Here is a 17916-nt window from a genome sequence, read left to right on the forward strand (position 1 = left end):
TCATCAACCTGATTCGGAGTCTGGTTGGTTCGGGGATCTACAGTTTAACCAAGACGAGATCTTGAATCATCATCGTCAAGCTATGTTTAAGTTTTAGTCATTGTGGGTTTTAGTTTAAAAAGAATATGTGCTTTGAATGTTACTTTGGTAGATATTTTGTTAGTTTTGGGTACACAAGAAAAATTGTAAAATATAACTAAAAGACCCTAATGCGATTTTATATATTTTTCCTTATCATATATATGAATGTGAAATACAAACCATGTTTAATTAAAACACTGTTTCAGCATGAATTTACTAACTAATAATGAACAAAAGATTCTTGTTTTATATGTAGAAAATACTATAAACAAAAGACTTTGGTACTATTAAATGTTGTTATTAAAATGATGAAATGAGAGACTAAGATTACGTTAACTTGGAATGATAAAGTCGATGACGTGTGGAGGAATCAACGCCAGATACAATGCACTTTGGGTACTTATCGTTGTCGTTTTGTTAGATAACGAATGTTATATATGTCATCATCGTACTTTTAAAACCTCAGTTTTGATTCAGTCTGCGCATGTCTCAAACATAATGGATAGGAACTTGCATCAAAATTAAAGATTAATTAGATGTGGGTCCTTTTTTGCTGGTTGGTTTCAATCTTGACCGGTTTAAGTGAACCAAACATGGTTTACAGAAACCAAGAGACCAGACTAGCTAGTTCTTATACAAAGAACACACCAAAGAAATGAAGTCAAAGAAGGCATAAAAAGAAAAAGACTGTTAGTTGAGTAGTAGATTGCTCATATGCTTTGGCTGATCAAGAAACAAAACCAGATAGAGATATAATAAACTCCATAAATGAATTTTTCTTAGAACTTAATTTTTCAGATTCAAAGAAGTAAAATTAAAAATGTCGATGTGTTTGGTTGTAGCTTGCATGGTGACATCATGGATCTTCTTGCACAGATGGGGACAAAGGAACAAGAGTGGCCCAAAGACTTGGCCTTTGGTTGGAGCAGCGATCGAACAGTTAACCAATTTTGATCGAATGCATGATTGGCTCGTTGAGTATCTTTACAACTCAAGAACAGTTGTGGTTCCTATGCCATTCACCACCTATACATACATAGCAGATCCCATCAATGTCGAATACGTCCTCAAAACCAATTTCTCCAATTACCCAAAGGTGAAAACAAAAAAAACATAACTCTTTTTGTATCAATATAATGGTATATTTGTGCTGTATCTTTCATTAATGTTTTGTTGTGTGATAAGGGAGAGACTTACCATTCATATATGGAAGTTCTTTTGGGAGATGGTATCTTCAATTCAGATGGAGAGCTTTGGAGGAAACAGAGGAAAACCGCGAGTTTCGAATTCGCTTCCAAGAATCTAAGAGATTTCAGTACTGTAGTGTTTAAAGAGTATAGTCTCAAGCTATTCAATATCCTTTCCCAAGCATCTTTCAAAGACCAACAAGTAGATATGCAAGTAAGAATCCATCAATCCAATCAAATCTTTAGTAATCTTAGTAAACAGAACATGTTACATTGTTAATTATCCTCTTTTTTTCTGATATTTTGGCTTTAGGAATTGTTGATGAGAATGACTCTAGACTCCATATGTAAAGTGGGATTTGGTGTGGAGATTGGGACATTAGCTCCAGAGTTACCAGAGAATCGGTTTGCTATGGCTTTCGATACCGCAAACATTATCGTAACACTTCGTTTCATAGATCCCCTTTGGAAGTTGAAAAAGTTTCTTAACATAGGCTCTGAGGCATTGCTTGGTAAAAGCATAAAAGTGGTCAATGATTTCACCTATTCAGTCATAAGGAGGAGGAAAGCAGAGCTATTAGAGGCACAAAAATCTCCTGCCAACAACAACAACAACAAGGTAAAACATTGTTACAACTCAAAATATGAACTTGTCACAAAGTAGTAACATTCATTTTTCTCAAAATCCTATGCATGTAATCAGATCAAGCATGATATACTCTCGAGGTTCATTGAGATAAGTGACGATCCAGATAGCAAAGAAACTGAGAAAAGCCTAAGAGATATTGTCCTCAACTTTGTAATAGCTGGAAGAGATACAACAGCAACAACTCTCACTTGGGCTATATACATGATAATGATGAATGAACATGTTGCTGAGAAGCTCTACTCAGAGCTACAAGAACTCGAAAGAGAAAGAGAAGAAGAGACTACTAACACACCATCGCGTCATTACGAAACAGAGGATTTCGATTCCTTCAACGAGAGGGTAACGCAATTCGCAGGACTACTGAACTATGATTCCTTAGGAAAACTTCACTACTTGCATGCTGTGCTAACTGAAACACTTCGTCTCTACCCTGCAGTGCCTCAGGTAAACTTCACCATATAAAAATTTTGATCCTACAACAGTCAAAAATATACATATATATACGATCTTTAAAAGTATTGTAGGACCCTAAAGGAGTATTAGAAGATGATATGTTACCAAATGGAACAAAAGTAAAAGCTGGAGGGATGGTTACATACGTACCTTACTCAATGGGTCGTATGGAATACAATTGGGGATCAGATGCAGCATCGTTTAAACCGGAACGATGGCTTAAAGATGGAATCTTTCAGAACGCATCCCCATTCAAGTTCACAGCTTTTCAGGTATAATTCTAATCAAAACACATTAATGATATATTTTGTAACATATGGAAAAATGAGTTATTGTGTGAATATATAATGTAGGCAGGACCAAGGATCTGTTTGGGAAAGGATTCAGCTTATCTTCAAATGAAGATGGCAATGGCGATTCTTTGCAGATTCTACAAGTTCCATTTGGTGCCAAATCATCCAGTCAAGTATAGGATGATGACGATCTTATCCATGGCGGATGGTTTGAAGGTTACTGTAACCAGACGTTCATAGACAATAATATATAAACAATTAATACAAGTCAAAATCCATGTGAAAATGATGCAAGAAGAGACATTATAACTATTTTGTTCTCAAACTACTCAGTTATTCTAGCCATCATGACAAAGGGACAATTCTCAAATCGACATCCGTAATATTTTACGGATCTACTACACTTTTTTTTTGTTCCTTCATCGTTAATATGCTTTCAAACACAATAGTATCCGATCTTACCCTACTTTTGGAAATTAATTGTTGACTAGAGTGATTAGTGGCTAAATAGATTTATAATTAATGTTTATTGATCTTTCAATTGTCTTTGGACATTGTTGATGATTGATTGATTAGTAAATATTTAGTCTAGCTTATGGCCTAGGGATTACACTAGTTCGAAGTTGATTTTAAGCTCCATAAGCCATCTCTTTATCATTAACTTCTTTAAATTGCCCAAGAATTCGTCTTTATTTCCTGCTTCGCTTTCTTTTGAACTTGTTTAATATTGTTAGTTGTTGGTTACGTTGTGTTTGAGTAATTGAGTTATACTTAAGCTTAGATTAAGTATAATGTGTGTTTGTTCAAAAAAAAAAAAAGTATAATGTGTGTATTTTTTTTGTTGTTGGTTATAAGAAAATGCTAGAATGATAAGATCACTACTATGAAATTCAAAAAAAAAAAAAGATCACTACTGTATTAGGAATTTAGGATATTAATTGGTAAATACACCATATCAAAATTCTATGTTACTGAATCATTTAAAAGATTGAAATTTTAATGACTTGAAAAGATTTTAGTGAATTTTGTTTGTTAATTTTTTTTTAAAAATATTTACAATATTAATCATAACAATTTTTTTAAAATACACTTAAAATCCTCAAAATTATATAAAAGTTCATTTTAAAGTTTAAAACTCACATCATATAATTGAATACACACAGCCCCTAAATAATCTTCGGTCAAAAAGATTCGAGGATGGCGAGGACTAGGAGAAGGGCTAGGGAATCTTTTTGTATTGGAATATTCGGCCCACAGAGGCCCAAAATCTCTCTTTTTTTTTTTTTTTTTATTCGAATATTTTGCTGCGTTAAGTTGAGGCATCGAACATCGTCATCGTGAAACGTGCAGCTCTGGAAAAAAAAAAATTAAAAAAGTAACTAAAATAACCAGATCCGATCTGCTGACCCGGTTCGTCGCCGGAATCTTCATCATACGGTAACCGCCGGCCATATCTTCATTCTTCACTTGAGGTAATTAATAGTAATACATCTGCTTAAAAAATCTGTTTCCGATTTTTCTTCTTGTTAATGATCTTTCCTGTTTGATCATATTCATATTCGAGTAAGATTGAAACTATTGCTTGAATGATTATTTTTTTTAATGGCGATTTCTAATGGTGATTTTAGAGTTTATACCTAGATCTTGATACTACTGTTTTGATTATATTTGAATTCGCGGGAAGTGCGACTACGGATTTGAACTTTTTCAATTTTTGTTTAGTGAAATGAAAACGAACGATGTGTAGTTTTTGTTCTGGACTTGAATGTTCTCTAGTTCTTCTTAGTTCCTTTGGATTAAAAATGTACAGAGTAGGAAGGAATCAGACTGAGAATAAGGGTTTCTATGCATTAGAAGAACAATCACAAGTGTTATTGTATAAGATTGAACTTGAAACCATACTTTTGTTAAATCATCGTAGTATAAAGATTGAAGAACTTGAAAGAATACTAACTTTTGTTAAATTATCAGTTATGGAAGACGTCAAGGGGAAGGAGATTATTGATGATGCTCCCACTGACAACAAGGTTTCAGATGAGGTGGAGACTCCTAAACAGCCATCATCTGAGTCTGAGGTTGGTACTTTTGAATTGTTTCTTTTACTGTTGGAATCAGCACTTTGAAGTTTGAAGAGTTTAGGTTGAGGGAACATAGTTACGATCTTGTACTCTTTTGGTTATTGGCTCATTGTTTGTGTTCCTGTAGGAAAATGCTATCAAGAAGAAGTATGGAGGATTGTTGCCAAAGAAGATTCCGTTGATATCCAAGGTTAGCTTACTTTTACCATTGTTACAAAATTATTTGTATACTGTTTGAGAAGCTAATTAAGATGTGTTCATGTTTCCATTCAAGGACCACGAACGCGCGTTTTTTGACTCGGCTGATTGGGCTTTAGGCAAGGTGTGATTCTTTGCATACCAACTTTTGTTTTAACTATCCTTAAGTCTCTTCTTTACTTCCTGTTACTGTCTTTCTATGTGTTGTGTAATTTACAAACAGCTCTTTTAAGTAAAGCCAACAAAAGCTTATTCCATGAATTTGACATTTTAAACAGCAAAAAGGACAAAAGCCGAAAGGACCTTTGGAAGCCCTCCGCCCGAAACTGCAGGTAAAGTGAAAACTCCTCCTCCTTTCTTTTTTTCCATTTTGTTTCCTTGTTTTTCTCTTTTGACACTAACATCTGTTCACGCAACAGCCAACTCCGCATCAGCAACCAAGAGCGAGACGAATGGCTTATTCTTCTGGCGATACTGAAGGTGACTTATTAGATATGAATCCATAGCCTTGTTTTCTTGATCTCATTGAAATATCACTCAAGTCATTCAACGCAACTTTTGCACCTCATGTGAAAATCAGACTCTGAGACTGACAACAACGAATCTCCCGATGACCAAGCCGGAGCATCAGCTGTTGACAACACCAATTTAAAGGACGATGGAGGCAGCGATGGTGACGCGAAAGACAGCCTAAAATCGTGAACAACAAACATATAGATCTCTTGAGGAGCAAACAAACAAACATCACATGTCAATTTACAGAAGAATAAGCGACCAGGTTTGCTTTGCAACGGTTGTAATATCAAAGTCTCTTACCTTATCATACTTGGGATAGCAAATCTGTATCACACACGAACCTCGTGGCTCTGAACGTTATATTGGACGATTGCACATGTTTTGCTTTAATGATCCATCAAAGCCTTCTTTAATAATTCATTTACCTAAACCAAGTTATATACTCATCTGAACAACCAACCTATAATTGCTGATGTGACATGAAAGTCCTTGTGAGTTATGACAAAAGCTTGTAACGTCTTACTCAAACAAAGGCTTCATAATGTCGGAATTGGGAAAGTCAACTCCAACACTTTCTTAACCAGTAGCGTCAACTTGCCGCCTTGGTTTTTGTTTTTATTCTCTCTTTTCACCTACTAGTCCTCTTTTCGTTGTTGTTTCCTTCTTGACTTGACCTTTCCAAAGTAAGTAGCTTTGTTCCCACCATTAAATTGGAGTTTTATGAGACCATGTACGATCTAAGACCCTGATCACTTACCTTCCTTGAGGTTGCTACTCCTCCTCCTACGGGATACTACACCGTTTTTTCTCGCATGATCTTCACAATGCTTGGCGTTCGAAGGTAAAGAACCAAATCTGTTTTGTTCCCAGATGCATTTAGCATAGGCCAGCAGTTGTGTATGTCATGATATATCTGCAATGATTGTGTTCTTTTGATTTGATCGCGTCCTGGAAGTTGAGTCATGGATCGTTGTGAGTTCTGTAAGTTGATAATGTTTAGATTTTGAGATAAGTCCACATAGAAAAACTTAACAGTTTGGTGTGTGACTGTTATTATGTACATCAGGATGTTCGAGGAGCACATCATTCGCAGAATCCGGTGGTATATTAGGAGGCTCTACTCGTGGTTTCTTAACTTATTGATGCAGTCTTATTGGGATGAGGTTTGTGCTTATGAGCTCAAATTGCATCGTTTCATTTGACTTATTCCTCAGTCTTCCAGTTTTGATTTGCTCTGTTTCTTTTTTGGTAAGATTGAGGATTGCAAGGTGAAGGTATTTGATAAACTGAGTGAGAAAGCTGAAAAGGTGTTGGAGATTGGTATTGGCTCAGGTCCTAATATAAGATACTATGCTGCTAGTAATGCTAACCTAACTCTTTATGGGTTGGATCCAAATCCCAAAATGAAGAAGTACGCACGCAAATCCGCTTCTAAAGCAGGCTTCAAACATAAAAGCTTTAGATTCAAGCAAGGAGTAAGTTTTGGTACCGATCCGTTTGCATCCTACATTTCCGGTTTTGTTTTTTCACTCTTCCCTGATGTTTTGATCTTGTCTGTCATTAGGTAGGAGAAGCTATACCATTAAAAGATAACTCAGTTGATGCAGTTGTTGCAACACTAGTTCTATGTTCTGTCTCTGATGTCACTCAAACACTCAAAGGTAAATTCTTTCTTCCTACTAAAACCTCATTGCGTAAAAAAATTAACCCTTTTTCAGAAGTTCTATATGGTAATTTTCAGAAATCAAACGGGTGCTGAGACCAGGAGGGGTTTTCATATTCTTAGAACATGTTGCAGCAAAAGGTACATAAATGTGTGAGAAAGAGACAACTCTTATTCTTTCTAAAGGTACATGTTGAATTTTAATTGGTTGTTGCAGATGGATCGATGTTCAGGCGGTTGCAGAAACTGCTGGATCCTTTGCAACAGAGACTTGCAGATGGATGTCACTTGACAAGAAACACCAGAGAATGTATCTTGAAAGCTGGTTTTAGTGGCGGAGTTGAAATAGAGACTTACTCTATGTGTAGCTTCCCCTGGATAACGAGACCTCATATCTATGGACTAGCTTACAACTAAAACTATCAACTTAATTCAATTACGCTAAAATTGTAACACCCAGACTCCCCTTAGAGCAAGATTATTGCACATACTCTTGACCAAGGATGGGAACAAAAAATAAAATAAAAAAATGACAAAAAGGTGGAGAGGAGAGACACTAGTGTCTCTGCCCAGATTCTTATAGACACTGAATCTGCCACATGTTTTCATATGATTGGTTGTATAAATTAAAAAATAATAAAATAATTTAATTCAATTAAAATATTATTAATTATTTTTCTTTGACACCCCAAGTGGTGGTATGTGCAATAAGTATGCTCTTACGGTCTGGTCAATGTGTTGACTTTTTGGTTTGGCTCAAAACCGCAATCTCTAAAATTCAAATAACGAACACAACTAACGTGAGAAAAATAAATAGAAAGTAATTAATTACTCAGTGAGGGGGTCAACACTGCCCACTAAAATACAATGACGACAAACTACTCACATTCAAAAATAATTGTATAGCATAGAATCAGACTCCATTTTTTTGATATACATCTAGCAAGCATAACGGTTTCACATAATCTCAACCTAGTACATACCAATAATATTTAAACCATATTTCTCATATCATCATAGTCAATAATTTATGTGCATTCATCAACAAACAACGCTAAACTGAAATCTCATCAGCTTAGCATGGCACGAAACCAATCTCAGGCTCGTCCAATCACACGGCACAAAACAAATCTCATGTTCGTCCAATCACACGACATGAAACAAATCTCATGTTCGTACAATCACCACGCACAAAACCAATCTTAGGTTTTCCCATCACGAGACACGAAACAAATCTCATGTTCGTGTCCTAGTACATAATCTCGTATCATCTCATATCATCAATCATCATGCATCATATCATTGTACCATGTCATCAAACTTCTATTATCATAGATCTAATCATCACATCATAACACACAATATCAAACAATAGACATAACCAATCACATAGTTTCCAAACCTATACAAGCAATTCATGAAATTATGCTTAGAAAGTAACCAATGTATTTCCGCAAATCCCGCCCTCACCTTACCAATTTGGTTGATTCTCAAGTAGAAGCCAGCAATGACAGAATCCAATCCAACAACGACCTTAATCTGCAATGGTTAGATTAAACATCAAAGATTATATTCCAATAATAATCTATGATTTAATCTAATTATCAACCCGATTTAATTGTGCTGGTGTTTCCCAAATAAATTAATTAGATGTAGTTTAATAATTAAATCAAACCAACAATCTAATAATTCATAACACCGTAATTTAGTCCACGATCACATGCTCCCGATTTAATACCAACTCCTAAACCAGCCATAATACACGATCCACCAATATTTAATTAACCATCGTCACCGTCAACGTACGTAACCATGCATGACACCACAACTCGACTCATGCACGTTCGATAATCAAGCTTCGGTTCTGAACTTAAATCACCCGGTTTAGTTATGAACGAACAACACAACCATAACAACAACAACAACACGAGACGTAGAGCTTCGTTGTTACCTCTTTCTGCAACTTTCCTCGACGGCTGGACTTGACGAACTGAACGGCGAAGTGGAGGACTCGGCAACACAGATCTCTCCGGTGAAGATGTTTCACACGGCGGCAAAGGCTGAGTGCGGTGACAATCTTTGGTATCTCCGGTGTGTGACGGTGACTAACAGTGTAGCTACGGTGGTGGTAGATGCCTTTGCTTCTCAACAATTCTTCTTCTTCCCCTCTCTCTCTCTCTATTGGCGGCTTAGACTAGGTTTTACTTAAAAGTAAAAAAATAAAAATAAAAAAATAAAATAAAAAAAGACTAGGTTTTACTCTTGTCCAAACGAAGAGGGAGATGATTACGCTTATACATATATACGACCTCACTCAACGACCAAACTCTTGTCGTTTCAATATTTTTTTTCAAATTGGGCCGTTAATGGGCTGCAATTCAAGTGGTTCATACATATAGAGTTTGAAGATGTTACAATTCTTCCCCACTTAAATGGAATTTGTCCTCGAAATCAGGTTTGCATGTCAACTATGTTTTCATCCTTAATGAGCTTATGGCATTCTTAACATAACTCTTAAAACGTTTCAATTGTCCTTTAAAGAATCGAATAACAAGTGGTGTTGCAATAACTGAATAAAACATAAATCGAAATCCCAAAATCTAATAAAAGTAAAAAAAAAAAAAAAACAAATTCCAAACATAAATCCAATCCTACATCAATTTAGCCGTTTTCCCAAGGTTAATCTTTTTGGTGATGGTGGCAATTAATCTTCATCTCTGTTATATTGTTTCACTCTGCAATCCCTGGCATAGTGGCCGAGTCGCCCACACTTATGGCAATGATCAACACCTTTTGGACAGTTCTCCCTTTTATGCCCCAATTCACCACACTTCATGCAACCTCCTAAAGTTATCCAACAAATTCCACGGTGTGACTTTCCACAAGTACCACACGCTTGTCCTTGATCCTGCATTGGTCCATCAATTTGGTTATGCCAAGTCCTCTTATTAGAGCTTGTCCCCTTTGTAGCTTTTGCATGTGCTTCTTTGTTTTGATTCATCTCCTTTTCCAACCCGATCTCCAAATTAGCAGCTTTTGTCACTAGTTCAATCTTACGGCAATAGTCGTACATCTCACATCGATTCTTGAGCTCAATCCTCAAACCCCTCAGAAACCTGCGAATCAACTCATCCTCATTCATGAATCTACCAGCAAACCTGCTTAGTCGATCAAACTCCTTATCATAGTCCCGCACCGTCGTGGAGCCTTGACGAAGCTCCAGAAAATCATTCTCCATATGATCCATAGCCTTTCTGGGAAAATACTTTCTGGAGAATTCGGTCCTAAAATCCTCCCAAGTCAGCTCATACCGTCCTTGTGTCTGTTCTACCACCTTTTCCCACCATACCAATGCCTCATCCTTCAGATACTGTACCGCCAAGTCCCTGCGGTACTCATGTGGACACCTAGCATTATCCAAATTCCTCTCCAATCTCTTCCTCCAGTGATCATCATCAATAGGATTGGACTTTCCACCAAAAGTTTCCATGCCCATGTCCTTCAAATTTCTCATAGCCTCCCAGTATGACAGACCCTGCACCTGGACCGGCGGGGGTGGAGGTGGTGGCTGATGCTGAGGTGAGACTACCCTCTCTGGTGCATCATGCCCTGGTGCATCCTGCTGTGGTGGAATCACCCCTGGTGCTCCTCTCAAGTTTGGCTCCCTTTGCATGAATTCCTGGAACCAACGAAATTGATAAATTTTGTACTATAGAGACTATAAAGCTCTTCAACTGAGAATACAGAAAGAGGCAAATCTTCATTGTAAACTCTATTTTTTTTTTTTTGCCTTGGAATACACTTAATAACAAAAATAGATATATGTATGAGAAACTTACCACTAGGTTGACACTTTGGTAAGCAATTGACTCCTCCTGAGGGTGAGGTTGAGGTTGTCTTGCAGCAAACCTGTGTAGTTACTGTTGAACCCACAAATCCCACCAGCTGACGAACATTCTTGACAACTTATCTCATCGATTATCATTTTCACCTCGAACCCTTTTCTTAGAACGCTTTCGAATTCGTTCAAAACAATCTTTTTCTCTTCTGGAAAGAAACTTTGCGGAACGTTCACTGTGAAACTCTTATTGCAGAAAGCGTACATATCAGATCTTTGAGCCATTGACACAATACCTTTATCTTTATGAGGACATGTATAACACTCCAAATTTTAACGAAGATGAATGAATCAACGTTAAGAAAACTATTCTTTGATTTTTTTTTTAGTTCGACAATTTGAAATAATACTCAAAACAAACAAAAACATTTGTTTTGAAGGTCCATAAAAGTTTATATATATAAACAAAGAGGTGTGAAACAAAGAGGTATGAACAAAAAGCTATGAAAAAGAATAGGTGTGAGCATCTAAAGATGGGAGTACAAGGTAGAAACACAATTGTTGGAATAAAAAAACCTTACAATTTTTGGGAACAATAATAAATCTAAACCGTTAGATAAGACAATAAAAACAATTTCATTCTTTAAATTAAAAGTGACTCCCAAAAATGAGTTTGCTATTATATATAGATATTGTTTGTACTCTAATCTAATTTCTTTTCTCATTTGTATCTTAATATACACATACAATAGATAATAACCTACACTATTGTTGAGAGTAAAGTAATTATTAAATAATTTTTTACTGTAACTTATGTTTACAAAATCTATTATATTTATCGGTAAAAATAGTATTAGAATCTAAAGTTTTTTTGTGTAGTATATATTTTTTAGTTTTATTTGAATATGTAAAATTTTTGTATAATAATTAAGATTTAACCCTTATGAATTATTATCACACCTTATAATCCAAGAGTTCTTAAAAGTCATTTTAAAGATTTTATGAAAATGTAATTAAGGAATACAATTAAGTCAGTTATTTAATATAAAAATGGTTTTGGGTGTTATTTTTTTTGAAAACATACTATGGTATATGTAAATGCAAATATTATGAAAAATTTGAGAACAACTTAAAAAATAGTGTCTCGAGTATCTGATGATGACACGTCAGTTTTTTTAGAGAATACTTCTCTAGTAATATATAGGGACTGTGTAATTTATTCCACATTGGAGGAAATTTTCCATGGAAAAAAAACATGAATTCACATTCAATTGTTGTAGATGGATTGTTGTTAAGGCGTTTGACGTTTGCAGATACTGCTGGATCCGTTGCAGCAGATGGATGCTATTTAACAAGAAACACTAGAGAGTGCATCTTTGAAGCTGGTTTTAGTGGTGGAGTTGATAGACTCTCTATGCTTCCCCTGGATAACAACACCTCATACGGACTAGCTGACAACGAAAACTTTTGAATGTTGTGATTGCTGTTGTAACTGAATGCTAATGCTAATGCTAATGTACAACAAATACAAACCCATTGCGAATTTGCAATGTACAATATGTCCAAACTTCAAGGCATAAAACATACAACAGAGAACATACATTGTAGTAACTAATAATTTTGGGCCATAAGAGTCTTCCGTATATCCTATAATAAACAACTGTAAGCCCGAGCCCATAAGAGACATCGTACTCGTACGTAAGAGATGTCACATGTGAAATGTGTTAGACTCGTCATGTAGCGTTAGGTACATTATTGGATCTGACAAAATATCTCGTCAGTACAATATTTAACTTATTTCTCTCGAAAGATGCACCACAAAAATCAGGAATATCTTTTTTTTTGGGCGAAAAATCAGCAATATCTAATAATGATATTTGTGGACCAGAAAAAAAGAAGGTGTAATGATAAATTTTGGTTGGTCTTTTATGGACGTGTTATGGATGCTACAAGTATTTTTCAATCAGAGCTCTAATAATTGAGTACATACCACTACAGCACTGGTTGATATATATATTCTTTTGAATTAAAAACTAAAGCAATAAAACAAATAGTTATGGTTGTTGTATTTTTAATTATTATCAAAATGTGTATTTTTTTCATTATTAACACAGAGCGGTTATCTTTATTTCAATATTTTTCTATTTCTGTATTCTTTCATTTTTTCTTTTATTTTCCATTCATGTTTTCATTTTGTATAAGTATATTTGCATTTTTTTCTTCTATTCATTTTTTTGGCCGGCGAAATTCTCAAATTGTCTTGAACATTTTGGAACAACACTGTGTCTTGAAAAAAACATGCTCGAATTAATTTGTGGACCAGAAAAAAAGTACAATAACAAAGTTTTGGTTGGATATGAACGTGTTATATGCTACATGTATTTTTCCAATCAGAGCTCTAATAATTTAGTAGATACCACTATAGCACTGATTGATATATTTCTTTCCAATTAAAAAATAAAGCAATAAAACAAAGAGTTATGGTTGTTGACTTGTTGTATTTTATATTTCTATTTGTTTCAAAATGTGTTTTAACTATTATGTTAAAATGTGTTTTAAGTTTTAGCTGTATTACTGGGTATTATCCGCGCACATGCGCGGTGTTTATAAATTTTAAAAAGTAGTTTTGACACTTTAGGATATAGTATTTTTTTTTAAAATATTTTTAATATTTGGTAACTGAAATTTTTAATATTTAATAATGACATCTTAAGATATAGTATTTTATCCTTACAAAAAAAGGTTATAATATTTTATTGGATTGTCAATAACTTGTATTGGAGACCCATATATTTCAATTTGCATTTATAAATTGGTGAACCTTTTTCAGTTTCCATATATTAATAAAAGTGTTATCATAAAATGTGAGTAAATTTAAAATTATGTGTAAATCATGAAAAGAGTTTACATTCTATATTTACATAAAAGTCAAAAATCTGTATCGATGACACCAATCTAACAGTAATAAGAGTATATATGAAAATATAGAACTTAGGGTGCTATTACAAAACTTAAATATATATATATATTTAAACATTTTTAAATATATACATCTCAAAAATCATAGTCAGTCCAAATTCAAGATGTTTTCACATTTTCATTATTATTTTGAACTCAAGACTTAAATATTGATACGAAAATGAATAATATTATTTAGAAAAAATGAACTCGAAAAATCGAATAGCAAATGTATACAATTATATGGTATAGTAGCTATTAGACGTTAAAATAAAAATCATTTGTTTTCAAAGACTTCTTTGAAAACCACATTAGTTAAAAGTTTTGTTTTGCATTTCCCATCGTCAATTGTTATCAAAATCTTTAATCCTTTCCTACGTGTCATTCTAAAGAAAGCAACATATAGTTGTCCATTTGTAAAGACAGACTTGGATAGAAACAATCCAACGTTTTCATTGTATGACCTTGGCTTTTGTTAATACTAACTGCAAATGCAATATCAATAAAAACTGACGACGCATTATACGAAACAGAAACTTTGCATCCGGTGAAGACACAAACATCTTAGGGATAAGAAACATTTTTTTTACCTGTTACAATCCTTGCTTCAATAATATGATTAGCCATTTGTGAAACAACCCGACCAGATCCGTTTTTTTTTTTAAAACCTAATATCTAGTGATCCCATACTCACTAGCAACCTACCCCAATCATCAACAACAACGGATAACAATAACAAATCAACTCCAATAATCAATAACCATCAAGAAATAACATAACATCAATTCCAACAATAATCCAGAACATAACCAATAATGAAACCAACATTCCTAACATCCATTCTAGACCACTAAGTTCCACTCTAGCATCCTAACAAAGACACATAGCAAACAACCGAGCCTCTAAAACATCCTCCTCTTCATCGCCTTGATCCCACGATCACACTTTACCTTTACCTGCGCCACAACACAAAAGAAAGGTGTGTATTACCAGAAATACTTAGTGAGGCAATCCTTTCATCTATTGGGCTATACACACAAGTAATAAGATCTCTCATGCCACAAATAACAACAAATAAACAAACCAGGAACATGCACAAAGCAACACAACGTAAACCGGTTACTGCAGAAGGGTGTCGACCAACACTGGTCATCTGGTGTCGACCGACAACATACTGGTGTCAACCGACACCCGCTTGACACTCCTGAAACCCTAACGGTGTCGACCGACACCTCCACATGGCGTCGACCGATGCTCGCTAAGTCCCCGAGTCGTCCTCGCCTTGACACCAATGTTGAGTAGTGATTTCCTTCGAACAGAAACTCTGAATCTCGCCTCAAAGCTTCTCCTTTTCGTCCCACACGATCCCAAGAACGAATCAACGCCTCAGGAGCTACGAAAAACTCACAAACAACCAAAAGAAACAACCACACAACACACAAAATCACAGAAACATAAATCTTAGCTTAGATAAGCCATGGTCATGCACTCACCTTAGCCAAAACAACGAGATCTCACAAACACACGACGCAACCACACCACCACAAGCTTCCCACCACGTTCCTAGCCTTGGATCCACACCCTCAAGAACTCTCACAGAGACTTTGTTCTATCTTCTTTTTCTCTCAAATGTGAAGAAACGGCTAAAAGAAGTGGAAATCGTCGAGTTTTCCCTTATAAAATCGAGTTCAGGGCTTCCCTAAATCAACCACGCGAATCAGAGAATTAAAATCGAACCTCTTTGACCAACCACGAATGGTGTCGACCGACACCACTAGGATTGTTGATCGACACTCCAACCAGAAATTCAATTTTTGGTTCGCAAATGTTACAATTCTCCCCCACCAGCATAGATTCGTCCTCGAATCTAGCACCAAACCAACAGTCAAAGATCTCCCATGCAACCAACACTATGGCCCGCACATCCTCCGACTAAAAATGAGGACTCCATCTGGCCAATAACCCGCATCTTTGACATTATACGCTCTCAACTCATGCATCTCCCTCGCTCTCAGGTCTCGACCTTCGAGTCTTACCGGCTCGCCATCGGGCCTCAGCCCTCCAGCTACAGTATCAGGAAGTCGAATCTTTCTCTCGGGTAATCACCCTACAGCACGCCTTCGGATCGTCACCCGAAGTCGATATACCAATTATACCCTCAGGCCACAAAGTCCCTCGAGATAACGGTACACAGGAACCTAACTGTCCCCTTTTGAGTTATTGAGATCTCATATCTTTAGAGCAATAATTCTGAGCTCGACCGAGTACCACGCTGACCAGAACTACCTCTATGGCTCTCGCAGGGACATCGCAATGTCCTACGGCCAACTCTCGCCACTAAGGCTGTCGAGACGTCACAAAGACCCTAAACACGTCATAAAGACTCCAAACACGTCACGAAGACCACACAAACGTCCCGCAGGACTGCCACCAAGGCCACAAAAATGTCCGAAAGGACTATCGCTAAGGCCAGAAACGTCACCGGGACCGCCACCATTGTATCCGGTGTCACTAAGACCACCACCAAGGTATTCGACATCACCAAGACCACTACCCTGACCGGCGTCACCAAGAACTCTGTCACCAAGACCATCATAAGGTACAAAACGTCACTAAGACATACTACCACTGACAAGCGTCACCAAGACCACTGTCAGGGTACTAAACGTCACTAAGACCACTATCAAGGTACAAGTGTCACCAAGACCACTCCATGCCATGATACTAAACGTCACAAAGACCGTCACCCAGGAACACATCCCGTAGGATCATCATAAAGATCACCACACTTTCCACAAAACTTTCCATTTTTAGAAACTTTATAGTTATGGAAACCTGCTCTTTATGGAAACTTTCTATTTATGAAAACTTCCAATTATAGAAACTTGAGCTATTTCTTGTTTCTATGACAACACTAGTAAAAGAAAAAAGAAATACTCATCTTATTAATCTTAAAATGTCATAATCGTTACAACCTCAACGAAAATACATATGAAAAATAAGTACAACATCACCGAGCCAACGACCCGCATCCCGAGCACCACCGCATCTTGGTTCTTAGTCGCACAACCAACCACCCCTAAGCGAACAAGTATCAAGAGAGATGGGCTGTAATACTCCGTCCGCTCCAGCCACGGTGTTCCAACCACCACTATACTGGGACCAAGGTTAGGCAAGCTCAAGCCTCGACCTGCTTCTCGAACCACTTCTTGAACTTTGCCTTCATCCTCGCTTCTGGCTCGCAAGTCTCCTCTAACACACCATCACAGTCCCACTGGACTCTCATCAAAGTAATCTTCTTCCGCCAAAGTTCCTTGATCCGCCTCTCGAGTACCCTCACCCGTCTCGCCCCAAGAGTCATGTTGGGCTGAAGATCTGTAGCAATTTTAGCCAACAACTCATCATCCTTGTGAAGACACTTCCTCAGCATCGACACATGGAAGACTTTGTGGAACGCATGCATAACCTCAGGTAACTCTAGCCTGTATTCAACCGGTCCCACCAGCTCCAGAATCGTGAAAGGACCCATGTACCTCAGACTCAACTTAGTCTCTGACAATGACCTGTTCGGACCCTGCAACATGGCCATCTTGAGGTACACTCTGTCATCCACCTAAAACTCAATGACCTTTCTCCTCTGATCATCATAACTCTTCTGCCGATCCTGAGCCTCTCTCATGTTCAGCTTGAGCACCCGAATCTTCTCCGAGGTCTCCTGAACAAAACTCGCATCCAATATGCTCCTCTCCCCCACCTGAGTCCAACATAAAGGTATGCGACATGGCCTCCCGTACAACGCCTCATAAGGAGCCATACCAATACTCGTCTGATAACTGTTGTTATAAGCAAATTCTACCAGGTTCAAATGATCTGCCCAGTGACAACCCCAATCCAGCATACACATTCTCAATAAATCCTCCAGATTCTAAATCGTCCTCTCTGACTGCCCATCTGTCTGAGGATGGTATGATGTACTCAAATGCACCTTAGTGCCCAACTCTG

At 36.7% G+C, this 17916-nt stretch overlaps 5 protein-coding genes across 7 annotated transcripts; 3 read left to right on the forward strand and 2 right to left on the reverse strand.

The window, feature by feature from the left end:
* On the forward strand, positions 767-3140 carry LOC104701580 (cytochrome P450 704B1-like). Its single transcript, XM_010417292.2, has 6 exons — positions 767-1177; positions 1267-1482; positions 1582-1887; positions 1972-2361; positions 2442-2642; positions 2724-3140. The coding sequence occupies exons 1-6, from the start codon at positions 902-904 to the stop codon at positions 2901-2903; spliced, it is 1569 nt and encodes a 522-aa protein (XP_010415594.1). The 5' UTR covers positions 767-901; the 3' UTR covers positions 2904-3140.
* Positions 3991-5873, forward strand: LOC104701581. 2 transcript variants are annotated; one of them, XM_010417293.2, is made up of 7 exons: positions 3991-4135; positions 4635-4738; positions 4869-4931; positions 5016-5063; positions 5218-5271; positions 5359-5419; positions 5520-5873. In XM_010417293.2, the coding sequence occupies exons 2-7, from the start codon at positions 4637-4639 to the stop codon at positions 5639-5641; spliced, it is 450 nt and encodes a 149-aa protein (XP_010415595.1). In that variant the 5' UTR covers positions 3991-4135; positions 4635-4636; the 3' UTR covers positions 5642-5873. The 2 variants fall into 2 exon arrangements, with proteins under 2 accessions (XP_010415595.1, XP_019083268.1); XM_019227723.1 differs by having other exon boundaries at positions 3991-4100.
* Positions 5983-7619, forward strand: LOC104701582 (methyltransferase-like protein 7A). 2 transcript variants are annotated; one of them, XM_010417294.2, is made up of 6 exons: positions 5983-6296; positions 6522-6618; positions 6709-6930; positions 7020-7116; positions 7197-7259; positions 7336-7619. In XM_010417294.2, exons 1-6 carry the CDS (start codon positions 6268-6270, stop codon positions 7533-7535), a joined length of 708 nt encoding a protein of 235 aa, XP_010415596.1. In that variant the 5' UTR covers positions 5983-6267; the 3' UTR covers positions 7536-7619. The 2 variants fall into 2 exon arrangements, with proteins under 2 accessions (XP_010415596.1, XP_010415597.1); XM_010417295.1 differs by lacking the exon at positions 5983-6296 and adding an exon at positions 6304-6436.
* LOC109125470 lies at positions 8076-8334 on the reverse strand. The gene is given in 3 exon segments (XM_019227100.1): positions 8076-8090; positions 8169-8258; positions 8260-8334. Coding segments are annotated over 3 exon segments (180 nt in total).
* Positions 17093-17443, reverse strand: LOC104704766. Its single transcript, XM_010420798.1, has one exon. It carries the CDS (start codon positions 17441-17443, stop codon positions 17093-17095), a length of 351 nt encoding a protein of 116 aa, XP_010419100.1.

Source organism: Camelina sativa, chromosome 7 (assembly GCF_000633955.1).
Source record: "Camelina sativa cultivar DH55 chromosome 7, Cs, whole genome shotgun sequence".
NCBI lineage: Eukaryota > Viridiplantae > Streptophyta > Magnoliopsida > Brassicales > Brassicaceae > Camelina > Camelina sativa.